Genomic DNA, 19,519 nt, shown 5'->3' with positions numbered 1-19,519 from the left:
TTCCCCATCTGTCTCTTTCTAGGGCTGTCTCTTTCCCCATCTGTCTCTTTCCAGGGCTGTCTCTTTCCCCATCTGTCTCTTTCCAGGGCTGTCTCTTTCCCCATCTGTCTCTTTCCAGGGCTGTCTCTTTCCCCCATCTGTCTCTTTCCAGGGCTGTCTCTGTCTTTTTCTGTCTCTCTCTATCCATCTCTCCACCGACATCTTATTACCTCACACATAAGCTTCAACTAAGTTTATTTTGTTCCTATAGCAACCACTAACAGTTGCTATTAATAACCTATAGCTCCCACCTCCATTCAGTTTAATGGCGGCAGGATTTTGGAGACTAAAGCCCGCTTTACACGCTACAATATATCTTACAATATGTCGGCGGGGTCACGTCGTAAGTGACGCACATCCGGCATCATAAGGTACATTGCAGTGTGTGACAGGTACGTGCGATTGAACGTTAAAACATTCATCGCATACACATCGTACCTTTCTCTAGAATTAAACGTGTGATTGTTCAATGTTCCCGAGGCAGCACACATCGCAGCGTCTGACACCCCGGGAACATTGAACAGAACTTACCTGCGTCCTGCGGCTCCCGCCGATAATGCGGAAGGAAGGAGGTGGGCGGGATGTTTACGTCACGCTCAGCTCCGCCCCTCTGCTTCTATTGGCCTCTGCCGCGTGACATCGATGTGACGCCGAACGTCCCTCCCACTCCAGGAAGTGGACGTTCGCCGCCCACAGCGAGGTCGTATGGACGGGTAAGTACGTGTGACAGGGGTTAATCGTTTGTGCGGCACATTCAACAAATTGAACGTGCCGCACATACGATGGGGGCGTTGCAAATCGCATACGATATTGTATGCGAAATTGCAACGTGTAAAGCAGGCTTAACTGTAAAGAGCGGGGTTACATTTTCCTGTCAAAACATAGTCTACGACGTTCCCTGAGTCACATGAGGCGTCTGTGCAAAATTTCGTGATTGTAAATGCGACGGTGCGGATTCCTTTAGCAGACATATACACACACACACACACACACACACACACAAACTCAGCTTTATATATTAGATTTTTAATTGAGAGGACTTGAAGCTGTGATTACCTGATCACATACCATATACTGCAGCATCACAGCATTGTAGTGTATAGTGACAACACCTGTCTCCTCTAAAGCCCACCTTATGCCTCAGCTTCACAGGAGTACCAAGATGGCAGCGGGGGCATTCATCAGCAGGCCACCCCCGCCTGTCATAGTTTGCCATTAATGCTCCACCATCGCTTTGCTGGGCACCTATAGGAGCGTGTCCGTGCACTCAAAATCAATCCATTCAAAATCCCGTTATAAGTGATGGACAACGGCATCTAAATGGTTAACATTCACTTCCGTCTTTCCAGAAACAAAGACACATTATAACGTACAGGCTACACACGCTTTCCCTCTAGTGTTCAGAAATAATTGTACTGACTAGGGGAGAATGAAGCGTACCGATGACGTCATTACGTAAATGCTGTCTCCTTTCATGGGCTCCGAGTGTGTGTCAGGCTCACGGTCGCGTACTTCCGGTGGGCGGGTTTACAGGAATGGTCCTTATTGTGTGTGCGGTGTCCGCTACGGCGTGAGAGGCAGCATCCGGGCATTGCGGGATCATGGCTGCGGATGCGGCCGCCTCCAGTGCTCAGGTGGGAGCGGCTGCGGCTTACTGAATGCAGTAGTGTGGACGGCGACTGAATATGATGCGTTTATTATCAGCCCTCACGTCAGAGGAGGTCGGGGCCGGCTCCATCCTTCACATTGAGGGGTCTTTATATTTTTTTCATGCATTTTTCTATAGTGTGTATTTTTTCCTAGAAACCAGTGTGGAAATGGCTTAAAAACACAAATCCAGAGCAAAAGGATCCAACAAATGCCTCAAAAGACCGAAAAATGCCTCAAAAGAGATTGTAGAGCGGTGTATTCCCTATTGACTGTCAGCAAATGTTGGGCAGCAAAATATAAATATATATATACAGTATATTATTTTATTTTTTTGCAAAGTGCTGGGAAAATGCAGGAAAACATCCGAAGGGTGAAGTAAAAATAATGTTTTAGAAAATAACTCATTTTTCTGTCTTTTTCTCTTGAAGCTGCAGCCGGCTGTGCTCAGTGAGGTCAGGGGTCACATATCCCACCAGGCCGGGACCCCAGGGTCTCCTGCCCTGAACCCAGGAAAGTGTTCGTTGCCCCTGGCCTCTTTCTCATTGTTTTGGGGCAGTGGGTCCTCCCAGGTCCTGATTGATCGTCTCCTGTGTGGTGGTTGCAGTGTTCAGTTACATCCAGTGTCCTCCACATTAAGTGATATCTGCGGTGTGGACCCTGCCTGAGGTCCAGACAAATGGTGCGACACCCGTTTATGACTGCAACCCCCGTTCTGACTTCATCACAACACCCAATCTGACCGCGGACGCCTAGTTCTCACCATATCACCTAGTCTAACTGCATTCCCCGGTCTAACCACAACACTTGGGTCTTACCACAACACGCAGTCAGACTGCACCACCTGATGTTACAGAAACCCCTAGTCTGACTTCAAGCCCTGATCTGACCACAAGCCCCAGTTTTATCGCAACACAACACCCGATCTGACCTCAACGCAACACACAGTCTGACCGTAACCCTTGGCCTGACCACAACCTCCTGTCTGACCATGATTCCCAGTCTTATCGCAAAACAACACCCGATCTGACCATAACTCTAGGTCAGACTAACAGTACACCCGATCTGACTGCGACAAAACACATGGTCTGACCCCAACTCCTGATTTCACCACAACACCCGATCTGACTGCAACACAACACCTGATCTGGCCAAACACCCAGTCTGCCTGTAACACCTGGTCTGACGCGTAATTCTTGGTCTGACCACAAGAACCGGTCTGACCGTAACCTTTAAGGCTATGTTCACACTAGAAAAATGATTTTTCTTAAGAAATTTCTTAAGAAATTTCTTAAGAGTGCACCTGTGTTAAAAAAACGCACCAAAAACGCACCTGCGTTTTTGCCGCGTTTTCGGTGCGTTTTTGGTGCGTTTTTGGTGCGTTTTCGGTGCGTTTTTACCGCTGGTTGCTCCCAGCGTTATTGTGCCAATTATCTATGGCAAAAAACGCAGTTAGCTGCAGAAAATAAGTGACGCTCATTCTTTTTCTTAAGAAAATCTACTGAAAGAATTTTCTTAAGAAAAAAACGCAGTGTGTGCACAGCTAATTTTTTTTGCCATAGGTTTTGCTGGGGAATGTCTGCAGAAAGGTTACAAGAATTTCTCAAGAAATTTCTGCAGCAAAAACGGACCCAAAACGCAGGTAAAAAACGCAGTGTGTGAACATAGCCTAAGGGTGCTTTACACGCTGCGACATCACTAACGATCTCGTTAGTGATGTGACACGCCAGATCGCACATGTGACCGGCGCTATAAAAACGACCTATGTGCGATCTTGGGAAATCGTATCTGCGATCTGGCGTGTCACATTCCTAACGAGATCGCTAGCGATGTCGCAGCGTGTAAAGCACCCTTTAGGTGGGCTTTGCACGTTGCGACATCGCAAGCCGATGCTGCGATGTCGCACGCAATAGTCCCCGCCCCCGTCGCAGGTGCGATATCGTGTGATAGCTGGCGTAGCGAAAATTATCGCTACGCCAGCTTCACATGCACTCACCCGCCCTGCGACCGTCGCTCTGGCCGGCGACCCGCCTCCTTCCTAAGGGGGCGGGTCGTGCGGCGTCATAGCGACGTCACACGGCAGGCGGCCAATAGCGGCGGAGGGGCGGATGTAAACATCCCGCCCACCTCCTTCCTTCCGCATATCCTACAGAAGCCTCAGTGACGCCGGTAGGAGATGTTCCTCGCTCCTGCGGCTTCACACACAGCGATGGGTGCTGCCGCAGGAACGAGGAACAACATCGGACCGTCGCGTCAGCGTAATCATGGATTACGCCGACGCTGCACCGATGATACGATTACGACGATTTCGCGCTCGTTAATCGTATCATCTAGGCTTTACACACTACGATGTCGCATGCGATGCCGGATGTGCGTCACTTTCAATTTGACCCCACCGACATCGCACCTGCGATGTCGTAGTGTGCAAAGCCCGCCTTAGTCTGACCACAACAATCTGACTGCAAGACAATACCTGACCTGACCACAACTCCCGTTCCAACCACAACACTCGGTCTGACCATAAGTGGCCTTCTATACACCTATTAGGGTCTTGAGTTCAGCTCCGGAGCCCCTCATCAGTCTACACATTACAGTCTATAAATGTCCCATGAAATACAGACGTATAAATCTGGCTAAAGCCTCATTCCTGCACCCGTTTTTCTCTGGTAGATCATGTGCCTAATATAATCTATGAGGTTACTCATATGTCTGTTTTTGGTGCCCACATGGAAAAAAAGCAGAGACTTGCCCATTTTTCATCTGTCACATATCAAACTGGGCAATGTAAGGCTTTGGGTTGGTGAAAAAAACCGACCGTGCTCAGAAGCCGTCTGTGGGAGCGGCGATTTTTAGTGTTTCCGTGTTGCACAAATGTGGCAGAATGTTTCTTGATTTCCAGTTTGGAATCTGCATGAAAAAAAACAAAAACCCCTAAACAATTTAGAGCACAAACCAGGCTAATTTTAATATTTATCCATGATGATTGGTTGGTAAAGTCACTACCAAAAGCCGGAGATGATAGCCGCGTGCACACTGAGTATTTGGGGAGGTTTTTTACTTTAGCACTTGTTAGGCTACTTTCACACATCCGGTTTGAGCAGTGCAGCTCAATCCGGCTGTGAAACCTATGCAACGGATGCGGCGAAAACACCACATTCTTTGCATACGTTTTTACATGTGGCCCGTCCGTTTTTTTCCGGTTGCGGCACGCTACTGAGCATGCGCAGTGGAAGAAACCGCATGCGGCGGCCGGATGCGGTTTTTTTCCGCATCGCGCTGCATCCGGCGTCCATAGGCATGCATTGAAAGATACGCCGCAGCGGCCGGATGCGGCGCGATGCGTTTTTTTTTGCCGGAGCAAAAAACGTTGCAGGCAACGTTCCATCCGGCCGCGGCATCGGCTAAATCTGCCGCATGCGGCAAAAAACGGACCGAGCGCAAGCCCATGCGGCACAATACGGCACTAATGTAAGTCTATGCAAAAAAAAACCGCAACCGGCGGCAAAAAAAAACGGTTGCGGTTTTTCTGCAGAACGCCGTATTGTGCCGCAGAGCAAAAACCGGATGTGTGAAAGTAGCCTAAGCCAAACCAGGAGTGGGTGATAAATACAGCAGTGGTGCCCGTGTTTCTATTATACTTTTCCTCTGATTGTTCCACTCCTGGTTTTGGCTACAAATACTAATGTAAAAAACTCACCAAATACTCAACGTGTGCACAGGGCCTTATTAATACAAGTCAGTATCAGCAGAAGATTCTTTAAAAAGTCACAATATTTGATGCAAATGTTTTCTTGCGTCCCTCTTCCCTCCTAGATGTTTCTTCTTTAAGTGCACCAGATATTTTTGCACAGATTTTGCTTCTTTTTGCATGATTTCTGCAAAAGTCAAAAAAGCAGTTTTGATTTTGCAGCAAAGTTTATGAAGCATATCTGCCATTTTAAATAATGGATACCACAAGACAAAAGGAAAATAAAGTGACTTTTATGAATGAATCGGGTCCAACTACAACTTTTTTTTTCTGTCTGATTCCTACAGGGTTGATATGCTGCAGATTTTATCTTCAGTTTTGTAGGCAGAAATTGTATAATGCAAGCAGCAAAATGGGAGAGATCTTAAGAAATCTCATCAACGCGTTTTTTACCTCTGGATTTACCGCATCTAATGCAATTCTATGGGCATAATCCGCACATAAATCTCAGCATTCCCACAAGAGAAATTGACTGTTGCAAATTAAAAACACGCACCGCAGTTCAGGTTAGGCCTAAGACACACGGCATGAAAATCGAAGCGAGTGGAATGCGATAAAACATCACATTCCACTCAGATCAATATTAGCCTCAGCACCCATGAGCGATTATTTTCTCAGCCCTAATCGGACCGAGAAAACAGTTGCAGCACGCTGCGATTGCAATACGATCCTTGTATCTCTCACACCCATTCAAGTCTATGGGGCGAGAGAAAAATCGCACTGCACTCGGATTACACCGGTGTTCTGCGAGTGCAGGGCGAGAATGGCAATAGCCGGCAACGGAGGAGAGAGGGAGATAAATCCCTCCCCTCCTCAGCGCCGTCCCGTCCCCCCTCAGAGCCAGCCCACCCCGCAGCTGTGGCCCGATTGCAAGATCAAACCTCAGTCGCAGTGATACTCGCATGACACTCAGCTCCCACTGAGCTGCCAGCATGAACCGAGTGTCGTGCGAGGATCGCAGTAGTGCCCCCGAACTTATGCTGAGTGAAAAAAAAAAGCGCGGAGATTTCAATGTCCTATCCACTTTGCTGCAACTGTAATATGTTGCATTTTGGATGCAGCAAATATACGCAACGTCAAAAGCTCATTTTGGAACTATAGCCTTAGAAAAAATCCCCCTCACTCCCCTAAAAAAAGAGTAAAATAACTTATTGGTATGTTGAATATATATATATAAGTGTTCAACTCTACTGGTAAAACTAGCCCGGTCCACCGCCGACTTCCTGCGATGATGGTCCATCTCATGCCCATGGGATGTTTGCAGAGACCGGGCAAGTAGAGTTGGTGCGAATTGGTCCACTGGCTTCATCAGTAATTTATGACTGCCAGATGGGCGCCCTAACAGTCACCTCTTATGTAACAGCATTTGTGGCTGTTTTTTTTCGGTTAGCCGGCCTGGTGTAATGTATTTGCGGTGTGGCATCGCACCAGGTCGGCTAACCAAAAGAGCCACCAATACCATCATCTAAGAGGCTTTCTTTTAGGACTCCCATCCAGCAACCACAGATCACAGGCATCGCCAATGGACCAGATCCTGCAAATCAAGTTGTGCCAATTCTACAGAATATTGTTACCAGACAAATACAAGTGTTATTTCATTTATTCTGTGAAAATCTGTGTAAGAAACCATATGACTTGATGTGGATATGCCGCTGCAGATGTCCCTCCGACTGCTAGAAGAATTGCTGCCAACGTTTTTAGGAATCTACAATAGCCAATCCAGTACCTCATCTGTCCCAGGGGGGTCCGTTTATTGGTGTTGACATAGGATATATATTAGGGAGACCTGATTTCATACATCAATCACATGGCGGACACAGAGCGTGCAGACCCCCAGAGGTGCCGCACTGGGCATCGACCTTGTGCATCCTACAGATGTTTTCACGTTTCCTTTTATCATGTGTTTCCCCACAATCTCTTCTGTTTTTCATGACACTTTATGGAAATGTTCTTTATCTGGGGATTTCTAGAAAGCAACTACAATTGTATTTCTTTCCTCTTTTCAGGCATTAATCAATTACTACTGCCAGGAAAAGTACTTTCATCATGTGCAGGCGGCCGCTAACGAGGCGCTGAAGGAGTACGGTAATGATCCGGTATTCCTCTTTTTCCGGGCCTTTGGGATGTTAATGGAAGGTAATGGTTTGTAGCTTAAATTCTCGCATTACCCCCTCTGCGTGAACTCTGTTATATTCATTTTTGCTTTACTCTTCTGAATCGCAGATCAGGTGTCTGAGTCCATCCGAGAACTGGAAACACTTAAAGACAAGGCGGACGTGTCTCTGTGTGCTTTAATGGCCTTGATCTATGCGCACAAGAAAAGCTCCCAGCCAGGTAAGGGTAGAGTCACACTGGCGTATGACACCAGTGCACTGTGAGAAAATTTGGCATTGCACTCGGCTCCATGTAAGACAATGCTGCAGCTCAGATCTGTGAGTTTTTTTCCTCAGCCCTAATCGGACTGAGGAAAAAAAAAAATCACAGCATACCGCGATTGTCTGTGAGTTTCTCATCACTCGCACCCTTACAAGTCTATGGGTGTGAGTGAAACATCGGACTGCACTTGGATGTCATTCAAGTGCAGTCCAATATACACAGGCTGTCATTGGAGGAGAAGGGGAGATTAATCCCTCCCTCTCCTCCTCAGCTGTGATCCGATCACAAGATCAGATCTCAGTCGCATGACACTTGGCTAACACAGCACAGCCTGAGCCGAGTGTCTTTAGTATATTGCATCTGATGCTCTGATATCGGATGTCGTACGCCCGTATGACTTCAGCCTTTTCCTTACCCAGAATTAAGTCTAATTAGTAGACATACTGTGAAAATGAATTAGCCACGTATTGAATATTTAGGATCTGGACTGGAAAAATACTTTAACCCGTTCCCGACATCTGGCGTATATATGTGCGGCATATGGGGAGCATGCTCAGGAGCTGATTCATCACCATACACAGTGGGTGTCAGTTATTTTATACAGCCAGCACCTGACGCTGATGAATCTCTGATAGCAGCATTTAAGTGGTGAAACCCTATTGATTTGCTGATCCAGCACCCATCGCCCTCCACTGTGATGTGATTGCTCAGTGCCAATGAGTTATGCCGGCGTTACACGGTACGATATATCGGGCGATATGTTGTCGGGGTCACGTCGTTGGTGACGCACATCCGGCATCGTGTGACATATCTTAGCGTGTGACAGCTACGAGCGACTGTGAACGAGCAAAAATACTCACCTTATCGTTGCTCGTTGACATGTCATTAATTTTCATAATGTCGGTCCTCCTCCTGTGCTCCGGTTGTTCATCGTTCCCGAGGCAGCACACGTTGCTCCGTGTGACACCCCGGGAACGACGAACACAGCTTACCTGCGACCGGCGGCAATGCGGAAGGAAGGAGGTGGGTGGGATGTTACGTCCCGCTCATCTCCGCCCCTCCACTTCTATTGGCCGGCCGCTGTGTGACATCGCTGCGACGTCGTCCGGGAGGTAAGTGCATGTGACGGGGTTAACAACTTTATGCGCTACGGGCAACTAATTGCCCGTGACACACAAACGGCGGGAGCAGGTACGGTTGCTCGTGCGATCGCACGATAGATCGTCCCGTGTGACGCCGGCCTTATCGTAAGAATCAGGGGTCTACTGAAGACCGATCCTCGTTGCTGACATCCTTGTGCTACCATAAAGCCCACCCATCATAGTAAATTGCTAATTTCACTATATGCTGACTTATAGCAGTATAAAGGACTAGTGAGCAAACTATCACAAGTTCAAGTTCTGATGCAAAAATAAATATAAACAACATAAGTTTGAATCACCCTCCCCCAACCCCCAAATAACTATATTAAAAAAAACATAATTATTATTTTCCATTTCATCAAATGTGAAACCAATCCAAATACAAAAGTTTTTAACCCGTACGCTAAACATCAAAAAGTGCCCAGAATTGCCGTTTTTCAGATGCTGTTGTTCCCTCCAGCAAAACAAAATGCTGGAAACATTGCATGTACTCCAAAATGGTCTTAATAAAAGCGTTAATTGAACATGCAAATATGGACACCACCCCCACGCGGTACACACACATAGCTCCATTGTTGGAAAAATAAAAAATACTGATGAAAATAGAGACTCAAACCAATCTTTTTTTTTTTTTTTTCCCAAGTTCTGATTTTTCTTCATCGTTCCTTATGGGAGACCCAGACCATGGGTGTATAGCTTCTGCCTCCGGAGGACACACAAAGTACTACACTCAAATGTGTAGCTCCTCCCTCCTAGCATATACACCCCCTGGTAGCCAGTCCTAGCCAGTTTCAATGCTTTGTGTTCAGGAGGTCACACACACACATGCATTCTCTGATTTTTGATTTTTTGGATTTCAAAGATTTGGAAGAAAAGCGGGTCCAATCTGGACTCCCGGCATGTCCCTTCTCACCCCACTGTGTCGGCGGTGCTGTTAAGGTTGATTTTACAAGGCTGGAGCCTTCACATGCCGCGCTCCTTCACCATCCCCTGGGGCTCTGGCTTGAAGTGGGAGCCATCACGGTTCTCACTGCTTTGCAGGAGACCGGTCTCCATCCGAAGCCCTTTTCAGGATTCTGCCGGACGGAGCGTTTAAACCCCCCCCAGGGACCTGGCCCTGCGTCTCAAAAGCTAAGTATTGAGACGTTTTTACCACAGAAAGTGGTCTTTCCAGGGGTCCCTTGTACTTTATTTATTGGGGGGAGTGTGTTATATGACTGTGGTAACATTTCCGGCCGATTCTCCAGTTTTCACTGGAGAACCGCGCCGATGGTGCCTGCACGCTGGCCGCATGTTTAAATCTAGGCCCCGGCTTCGCCTGAGGCCTAGTTTCGGTTTCACTGCCCCTGCATGTTAGTCATGCAGTGGGACAGTGCGGCTCCGCCCAGCGGCTGTTCAGCACAGGGAACGGACACTCCTCACTGAGGAAAGATTCCCTCCCCTGTATACCTCATTTGCCCGCTCTCAGAGTAGGCCCCGCCCCCTCTCCTCGCTCCGGTCGCCATTTTCTCAGCGTTCTCAATGTCTGCATAGGCACAGAGATACCACATTGTGACAAATGGGGGCCTGGGCTGGGGGACTGGAGGGCACAGAAATGTATGTTAAACGGTCTGGCAAGCCACAACCTCCAGTTGTGCAGCTGCTTATATTCTCTGTTACTCTGCTGGGGGTCATTCTGGAGATGCATTCCCTCACAGAGCCCCCACTTCTGCAGCATGTCTCACATCAGAGCAAGGCTGCAAGGCTGTTCTTAATATGCACTGCATGTAGACTCGTACTGCCTGTACTGAGCACATAAACACAGTGGTCCCTCAGCCTGGAGGCTCATCAGTGGTCCCTCCAGCTGCTCCGGTGGTGCTGAGCATGCATTAGCCCCCTTCTCAGGGCGCTTCTGCTGCTACGGCTCGCTCAGCAAAGCTCTCAGAGGACTCTTCATCTAGTCTCAGACCCCGTCCTCCTAAAATGGAGACGCAGGGTCCCCTGTCCTTCCCCGTCCCGCAGGTCTGATTCACGAGCTGACTCACTGGACGAGGAGGATGTCTTTACTGGGGGCTCGGACGCTACTTAATGTACCATTGATCTGTCCGAAGGTGATGCAGATGCTAATGATTTGATTGCGTCCATTATATTTGTACTGGACCTCAATCCGCCTGTATCAGGGGAGTATCCCCCTCTGGCAGAAAGGCATCAGTATACCTTAAAGAGAACAAGGAGTGTGTTCCTTAACCACTCCAGTTTTCAGCCCACTGTGACCAAGCCCAGAGCCTGTCCTGACAGACGCTCCCAAAGCGTGGTTCTGATGACTGTTTCCCCCTTCCACCAGAGGTGGTCAAGGAGTGGGCTCATTCACCAAGGGTGGTCCCTCCGGTGTCTAGTATTTCAGCCCGGATAGTTGTATCAGTGGCTGACGGCACCTCTCTAAGGATCCCACTGTACATTAATTCTGTACTGGACCTCAATCCGCCAGTATCAGAGGAGCAACCCTCTCTGGCAAAAAGGCATCAGTTTACCTTGCCTAAGAGAACAAGGAGTGTGTTCCTTAACCACTCCAGTTTTCAGGCCACTGTGACCAAGCCCAGGGTCTGCTCTGGCAAACGCTTCCCAAAGCATGGTTCTGATGACAGTTTTCCCCTTCCACCAGAGGTGGTCAAGGAGTGGGCTCATTCACCAAAGGTGGTCCCTCCGGTGTTTAGACTCTCAGCCCGGACCATTGTATCAGTGGCTGATGGCTCCTCACTTACGGCTTTGCTGTCCGCCAGGTTGTCCTTCTGGCCAAATCTGTATGCAGGCGGCAGAGGCCTTGTTCTCCCCAGCATTTGCAGCAGTGCGGCTTTCAAAGCCATCTCTGCTTCTCTAGAGGAGATGCATTCCCTCACAGGGACTCTTTGCCCGAAATAGTTGCCTTAACTTCCAGACTTCAGTCCTTTCATCCTATGCCATGTCTGCCATGCTGGAGACTCTCACCGCACTGCGGTGGCCTCGGCTAATTTCCTCGCTATCCGCAGGCTCCTGTGGCTTCGGAAGTGGAAGGCGGATGCTTCTAAAGAAGTTCCTTGCAGGGCTCCCTTTTGCTGGGACCAGACTATTCGGGAACAACTGGATGAAATTATTAAGGAAACTCTTGGCGGGAAGAGTTCTTCCATGCCACAAACCTAAACCAGGAAACCTGTCCAGGGCAGGAATCAGTCGAGGTTTCGTTCTTTTCGTTCCTCCATCTGATCGTTCGCTAAGCCCTCGGCCTCGTCCACTGGCTCAGCCAAGGATCGTAAACCCAAATGGCGCACGAGAAGACCGCAGGAGATGCTGCCACTAAGTCAGCCTCCTCCTGGCTATCTGGCCACGCCAGCAACGTCCTTGGTTGGTGTCAGGCTCTCCCACTTTGGCGACGTATGGTTTTAACACGTCTCCGATCAGTGGGTGCGAGATACCATCTCCCACGGCTACAGGATAGAATTCTATCCAGCCCGCCAAACAGATTTTTTCTGTCAACTCCCCCCTGCTCCAAGGCCGCCGCCTTCTCACAGGCTGTGGCATTCTTGCAGGCCACTGGAGTAATTGTACCGGTTCCCGACTGGGAACGGTTCTGAGATTTCTGCTTAAATCTATTCCTAGTACCCGAAGAGGGCGGTGCCTTCCGACCTGGATCTCAAGCTTCTCAAGCATGTTCAGGTGTGGCATTTTCGCATGGAGTCTCTGCGATCAATCAATGACCCAAGGAGATTCCCTAGCATCCATCGACATCAGAGATGCCTATCTGCATGTGCCAATCGCAGTTTCACACCAGCGTTGGCTACGTTTTGCAATCAGAGTGGTCCAATTCGTGGCTCTTCCCTTGGGGTTAGCCACGGCCCCTCGAGTATTCTCAAGGTCGGGGCAGCTGTGATTGCGGTCCTGCACCTCTAGGGGTTGGCAGTGATCCTTTTGTCCTGGACAGCCTTCTAGTCTGGGCTTCATCCAGTGCAGACTGTTAGCGGAGTGCCTCGCTCACTCTCGCCACTCTAACCAATTCGGGTGGTTTGTCATTCTGTCCAAGTCCACTCTGACTTCGACCCAGAAGTTCACATACCCAGGGACGCAATTCGAGACTCTGTCGGCACTTATGAAGCTGCCCTTAGTCAAACAGCAGTCCCTCCGCTGGCGGTCGACGTCGTTCCATCAGGCACCTAATACAGGTGCTGGATCAGATGGTGGTGTCGATGGAAGCGATTCCCTTGCCCAGTTCCATCTGCGTCCTCTGCGGCTGGATATTTTCCGCTGTTGGAACAAGCGGACTTCCTCCTTCCACGGGGGGGTGGCTTCGCCACAGACCAGGGGCTCGTTTCAGTGGTGGCTTCGGCCCCTCTGTCTCAGGGACGCTCCTTCCTGGCTCCGTCCCGGGTGATCCTCACCAAGATGCTAGTCTATCCGGCTGGGGAGCAGTATATCTCCACCATGGAGCGCAGGGCACTTGGACTCTGTCCGAATCAGCCCTCTGGATCAATGTGCTGGAAATCAGAGCTGTGTTTCTAGCTCTCTAAGCCTTTCACCATCTGTTGGCGGCCAGGCACATTCGAGTCCAGTCAGACAACGCTACAGCGTTTGCCTACATCAACCTCCAGGGCGGGACACTCAGCCGCCTGGCAATGTTGAAGGTTCATCGCATTCTTCAGTGGACGGAGGACTCCTAGTCCACCATATCCGCAGCCCACATCCCAGACGTGGAAAACTGGGAGGCAGATTGTCTCAGCCGTCAAACCGTGGCTCCACGATCCTCAGGTTTTTGCGGCAGACGCACTGGTTCAAGTTTGGTCCCAGCTTCGTCTGTCTTACGTGTTTCACCCTCTAGTTCTTGCCCAGAGTCCTGCGCAAGATCAGAAAGGAGGGCCGTCGGGTCATTCTCATTACTCCAGACTGACCCAGGCAAGCTTGGTACCCTGGCCTGCTCCGTCTGTCCGTAGAGGTGCCATGGCATCTCCCGGACTGTCCAGACCTCTCACGAGGTCCGTCTTTCCGCCAGAACCTGCGGCTCTCAGATTGACGGCGTGGCGTTTGAGTCATGGATCTTGACGACTTCTGGTATCCCTCCTGAAGTCATCTCCACTATGACTCGAGCTCGGAAGTATCCTTTGGCCTTGCCGACCCTCCTGTCCCTTCTACAGTCCGGTCTGCAGCTAGGACTATCCCTCAATTCCCTTAAGGGACAGGTCTCGGCTCTGTCAGTGTTGTGCCAGCGGCGTATCGCCCGGCTGGCCCAGGTGCGCTCCTTCATGCAGGGCGCATCTCACATCATTCCGCCTTACCAGCGGCCTTTGGAGCCCTGGGACCTTAATTCGGTCCTCACGGCTTCCGGAAACCCCCCTTTGAGCCTCTTAGGGAGGTTTGTTTGTTTAGTCTTTCACAGAAAGTGGTCTTTCTAGTGGCCATAACTTCCCTCAAGAGAGTCTCTGTTTTGGCTGCACTCTCTTCGGAGTCCTCCCTTCATCAAGACAGGGTGGTTCTCCGTCCGACTCCGGACTTTCTCCCTAAGGTGGTTGCTGCTTCCACCTTAACCGGGGCATTTTCCCTGCCTTCCTTTTGTCCGGCTCCTGTTCATCGCTTTGAAAGGGCGTTGCATACTCTGGATCTGGTGCGGGCGCTCCGGATCTATGTGTCTCGCACCGGTGTTCTTAGGCGGTGCACCTCTCTTTTGTGCTGACCGCTGGTCAGCGTAAGGGCCTCTCGGCATTTAAGCCGACCCTGGCTCGTTGGTTTAGGTCGGCCATTTCCGATTCCTACCAGTGTACTCAAGTGCCTCTCCCGCCGGGGATCAAGGCACACTTGACCAGAGCTGTCGGTGCCTCTTAGGCTTTCAGGCCCAGGCTACGGCTCAGCAGGTCTGTCAGACTGCCACTTGGACTAGTCTGCATACCTTTTCGAAGCACTACCAAGTGCATGCTCTTGCTTCGGAAGATGCGAGCTTGGGCAGACGCATCCTTCAGGCGGCTGTCGCCCATTTGTGAAGTTAGGTTTCGCCTACTTCTCAGTTTTTCTGTTTATTCCCACCCATGGACTGCTTTAGAACGTCCCATGGTCTGGGTCTCCCATAAGGAACGATGAAGAAAAAGAGAATTTTGTTACTTACCGTAAATTCTTTTTCTTATAGTTCCGACATGGGAGACCCAGCACCCTCCCTGTTGCCAGGTTTTCTTGTTCCGTGTGTTATCACCGGCTGTTATTGTAGACAGAGGTTCCGGTTGTTCCGGGTTTTGCTCTGTCTCTACTTGTGAGTGGATGTCCTCCTTCAGCTTTTGCACTAAACTGGCTAGGACTGGCTACCAGGGGGTGTATATGCTAGGAGGGAGGAGCTACACGTTTGAGTGTAGTACTTTGTGTGTCCTCCGGAGGCAGAAGCTATACACCCATGGTCTGGGTCTCCCATGTCGGAACTATAAGAAAAAGAATTTACGGTAACAAAATTCTCTTTTTTTTTTTCATAAACAGTTTTTATTCATGTATAGTAACACTACAAATAAAAAAAAAATAGGCAGTAAATGAATTACAAAGAAAATAAGGTCTGATATTTTTTTTAACCACTATGGTTTTACTGTACTACCATTTTTACAACACACTGATTGCTGTAAAAAAAAAAAAGACCCAAAAAACAATGGTGGAAGTGGTTTTAATTTTTTTTTCTTTGTTCTTTCTTTTTTTAGTATATTTTATGGTACAATGATTGGCCATATTTAAAACTACAACTCATCCTGCAAAAAAAAAAAAAAAAGACAAGTTCCTACATGGCTACTTTATGTCAACGGGAAAAAAAAACAACTTTTTGATGCAATCTAAGGGGTACTTTGCACACTACGACATCACAGGTGCGATTTCGGTGGGGTCAAATCGAAAGTGATGCACTTCCGGCGTCACTGTCGACATCGGAGTGTGTAAATTGTTTATGATATGATTAACGAGCGCAAAAGCGTCCTAATCGTATCATCGGTGTAGTGTCGGTCATTTCCATAATTACGGAAGGACCGATGTTACGATGTTGTTCCTCGTTCCTGCTGCAGTACACATCGCTGTGTGTGAAGCCGCAGGAGCGAGGAACATCTCCTTACCTGCGTCCCGGATGCAATGAGGAAGGAAGGAGGTGGGCGGGATGTTTACGTCCCGCTCATCTCCGCCCCTCTGCTTCTATTGGCCACCTGCCGTTTGACGTCGCTGTGACGCCGCACAACCCGCTCCTTAGGAAGGAGGCGGGTCGCCGGCCAGAGCGACGTCGCAGGGCAGGTAAGTGCGTGTGAAGCTGCCATAACGATAATGTTCGCTACGGCAGCTATCACAAGATATTGCTGCTACAACGGGGGCGGGGACTATCGCACTCTGCATCGCTATCATCGTCTTGCGATGTTGTAGTGTTCAAAGTACCCCTATGAGGAAGAAAAAAAAAAAATCAATTTTTTTTATAATTTTTTGTTATACTTCGCAGTTTAGCCAGATCATTTTTGTTTTTCTTTCATGTTATTCTTTTGACTTCAGGGTTGCACATTATTTTTTTTTTATATCAGAATATGTGACTGATGAGGATGATGCATTTACTTGGAATATCCATCTCAGCATGGCTGTATAATCCAGTTTAGTTCAATCTCTGCCCATCTGGCCTGAATGACAGCTCCTCAGTGTCCCTCCTCCCTGCTGAGATCTCACACTGCTCCATACAATCTGCAGCTGTCAATCAGGCTTGGTGAATATACCTGTAATAATTCCCCTACAAATAACGTAGTCAGTCTGTCAAGGTCAGAATGACGATGATGATGAGACTCAAAGGATCTCTCGATATCCAGCTGCTGCTTCTAATTAAAAATGTCATGTGTGCACACGAGAATGAAAAATAACTGGACAGCAAGTCAGTTACATCTATCTCCATGACTGGCTCTTGACCAAGTGCTTTATAATTTGAAAAAACTCTAAACCGAGCAGTAAGGGGGTGTAAACAAAAGTTTTAGTCCAATAAAATATCGCAGGGCAGGGCTTCATGACGTAGAGAGATCTACACATCCTCCTTGGATTGGTCAGTCCAGACTCCAGGAATTTCCTTTGTCCATCTGTCTTGGGTGTAAAACAGGAAATAGCAGCCATCTTTACAATTACATGTGCTGGTATATACTGTGTCTAAGGAAAATACACTGAATATGCAATATACATATATACATGTTAGTAAGAAACAAAAGCATTCACAAATATGTGTGTTAGTTCACATCTACTGAACTATATAACTGAGTCTATGAAATGGCTGAATTAAGTATTTTTGGATACTCAATTCTTTATCCTCAACAGTCCCCCCTAAAGACTTACTTCTGCCATTTCTAAATTCTAAGGGTACTGTGTTCCCTTAGGAAGAGAGGTAGAAAGATCTGTTGAAAAACCTGCCTAACTGAACGTTGAAACATGGGCGGAAAGGGGAAAGGGGGTTTCTTCACCGGTTTGAGACCAAGGACTCCTAGGCGAGTCCTCACCCTTTGTAGTTGGGCTTTCCCATGTCTCAAGGTTCTCTAAGTCCTCTCTTCTAACTGTTCTGGCAATGCTGGTCTAAGACTGTACAGGGTTTCCTGAAAAGGATAAGTATGAGCAGAACGCTCAGTGCAGCTCTGGTTGATTAACCCTTCTACAATGCGAGGTGTGGATCCATAGATTTTTCTGCGGTTGGATCGGCTCCTCTAGTGTTGACTCATGGCTCTTTCTCGCTTGTCCTTTAGGATCAATCAGTCTCCTGACTGGAGACCATGTGCTAATAGCTCTGATTTAAGATCTGGAATTGGAAAATACACCTGATTATCACACTATTCAGTCAATTATATAAAAATATACATGTCTGTGCTAAACCAAAAAACATCTTACATAAAAACCTGTTTATTACGAAAGGAAAACAAAACATATACATTTTAAACACGATTTACTAGTTTCCACTTTTCTATAAAATATACACTTTTTGTAAACACATTTTTTTTACATACCACCTTCATGTGCTTCTCAACAATAATGTCGTTTTCTGCACTGGAATGCCTCTGACCAAACCTGGAGAGAAATTTACACAACACGCACAGACTTGCATACAACGTGCTTATGATATACATCTATAATCAGTTTGCAGTCTCTAAGAATGGGTAGAGTAGGTGCAGGGTGTTCTACGGACTCTTTACAGTTTTTTCTCACTTCGTTCTAGGCACTTGTCTTACAAGACTGGGTGAGTCTGCCCACCTGGGTACTGAACCCTGATGTCACCAAAGCACACACTGACAATTGTCTTTCACAGATGTTACCTGGGCCATCATTAAGAAGAGCTCTCATGGCAGAGAAAGCTTACCACCCTTTATCCACAGACCTTCCTCAGTCACTGGCTCCCTGCATGTCACACTCCATTCCTTGTTGTATCGCTTGTTCCTGTAGGGATTTAAGAACACAAGGAGTGACAGAAGTCACTGACGTGACCGGTGTCACCAAGGCATGGTCGGTATTGGTGAAAGACTCTCAACTCTAGGCCCGTTCACTGCTTCTTGGTCAGCTGCACCTGTGCGAGGATCTCCATCCGAATCCATCAGCTCAGATCTAGACTTTCTTTTCAGCATACCTAATTCATTTGACAACAGGAAAAAATCTACAACCGACATACACCTCTAAAGACTCTTACCCACTCCTGTTCTACCCATCAAGAGAGGCATTAATGCATCACTGTCTTTTGTATCAATAGGATTGGAGGGAGTGGTCGAATTTAGACTACCTCATGTGGTGTAAACAGCAGCATATCCAGTGCAGAATCGACCACCATCTGGTTTCATCTATAAAAACAAAAACTAAAAAATATACATTAGATCATTCTTATAACTTTATCTCTGATCATAATACAGTTAGTGGTCATCTATACATCACATGACTGAGAATACTAAATAAATAAACAAACAAATAAACATATAAGACAAGACTTTCCTATTTCAGTTAACAGATATGCCTCATAGTAATCTAATAAACATAGCCTGTGGGAAAAAGGTCAGCTTCAAAACCTATCTAATATGCCTACTGCACCCTCGAAGAAACTGGAGAATATAATTAATACCTTATTCCCCCCTTGTTTAATTGTTTATTTACCAATATGGCAAAATTCAGCGTTTTTATACTGGTATTCCCTAAAAGAAAAGATAAAACAGCAGGTAATAAATTAGCCACATACTAAAACCTAAAATGAACAAACACTGAAAATAACGTATATCTTACAACAATATACATTACTGGGGAATTTTAAAACCTTACGATAAACAACACTGTTTCCATAAAGAAAAGAAAAACCTTTCATAGTAAAAATAACTGAGACATGATTAAATGACAGCTGTGACTGGGCGACTGACTTGCAAAAATATATAAATTGTTTAGAAATAATCATAAAAACAGAAAAGGTGATAGTCACAAAATAAAAATATATTGTTCGAATAAATCGCCATTAAAAAACAAAACACAAACTAATTTGCATATTTCATGAAATCTAATTTTCCCTATTCAGGTATAAACAGTAACTAAAAATGTGAAATCCTGAACTCTAAGGGTTAAACCAAACTTACGT

The 19,519-nt window shown here is 47.4% G+C and overlaps 1 protein-coding gene across 1 annotated transcript in view; it reads left to right on the top strand.

Moving 5' to 3' along the window:
* Nucleotides 1–1,566: 1,566 nt before the first annotated feature.
* TTC21B (tetratricopeptide repeat domain 21B) overlaps nt 1,567–19,519 on the top strand; it is a 265,962-nt gene continuing 248,009 nt past the window's right edge. Inside the window, exons 1-3 of the mRNA XM_075317283.1 lie at nt 1,567–1,673; nt 7,441–7,570; nt 7,658–7,768. Coding sequence (XP_075173398.1) covers nt 1,641–1,673; nt 7,441–7,570; nt 7,658–7,768 — 274 coding nt within the window. The 5' untranslated portion in view covers nt 1,567–1,640. The remainder of the gene's footprint in view (nt 1,674–7,440; nt 7,571–7,657; nt 7,769–19,519) is intronic.

This window comes from Anomaloglossus baeobatrachus, chromosome 7 (genome assembly GCF_048569485.1).
Source record: "Anomaloglossus baeobatrachus isolate aAnoBae1 chromosome 7, aAnoBae1.hap1, whole genome shotgun sequence".
In the NCBI taxonomy this organism is placed as follows: domain Eukaryota; kingdom Metazoa; phylum Chordata; class Amphibia; order Anura; family Aromobatidae; genus Anomaloglossus; species Anomaloglossus baeobatrachus.
The sequence above is the reverse complement of the archived record's forward strand: the minus strand, read 5'-3'. Positions and strand labels throughout refer to the sequence as shown.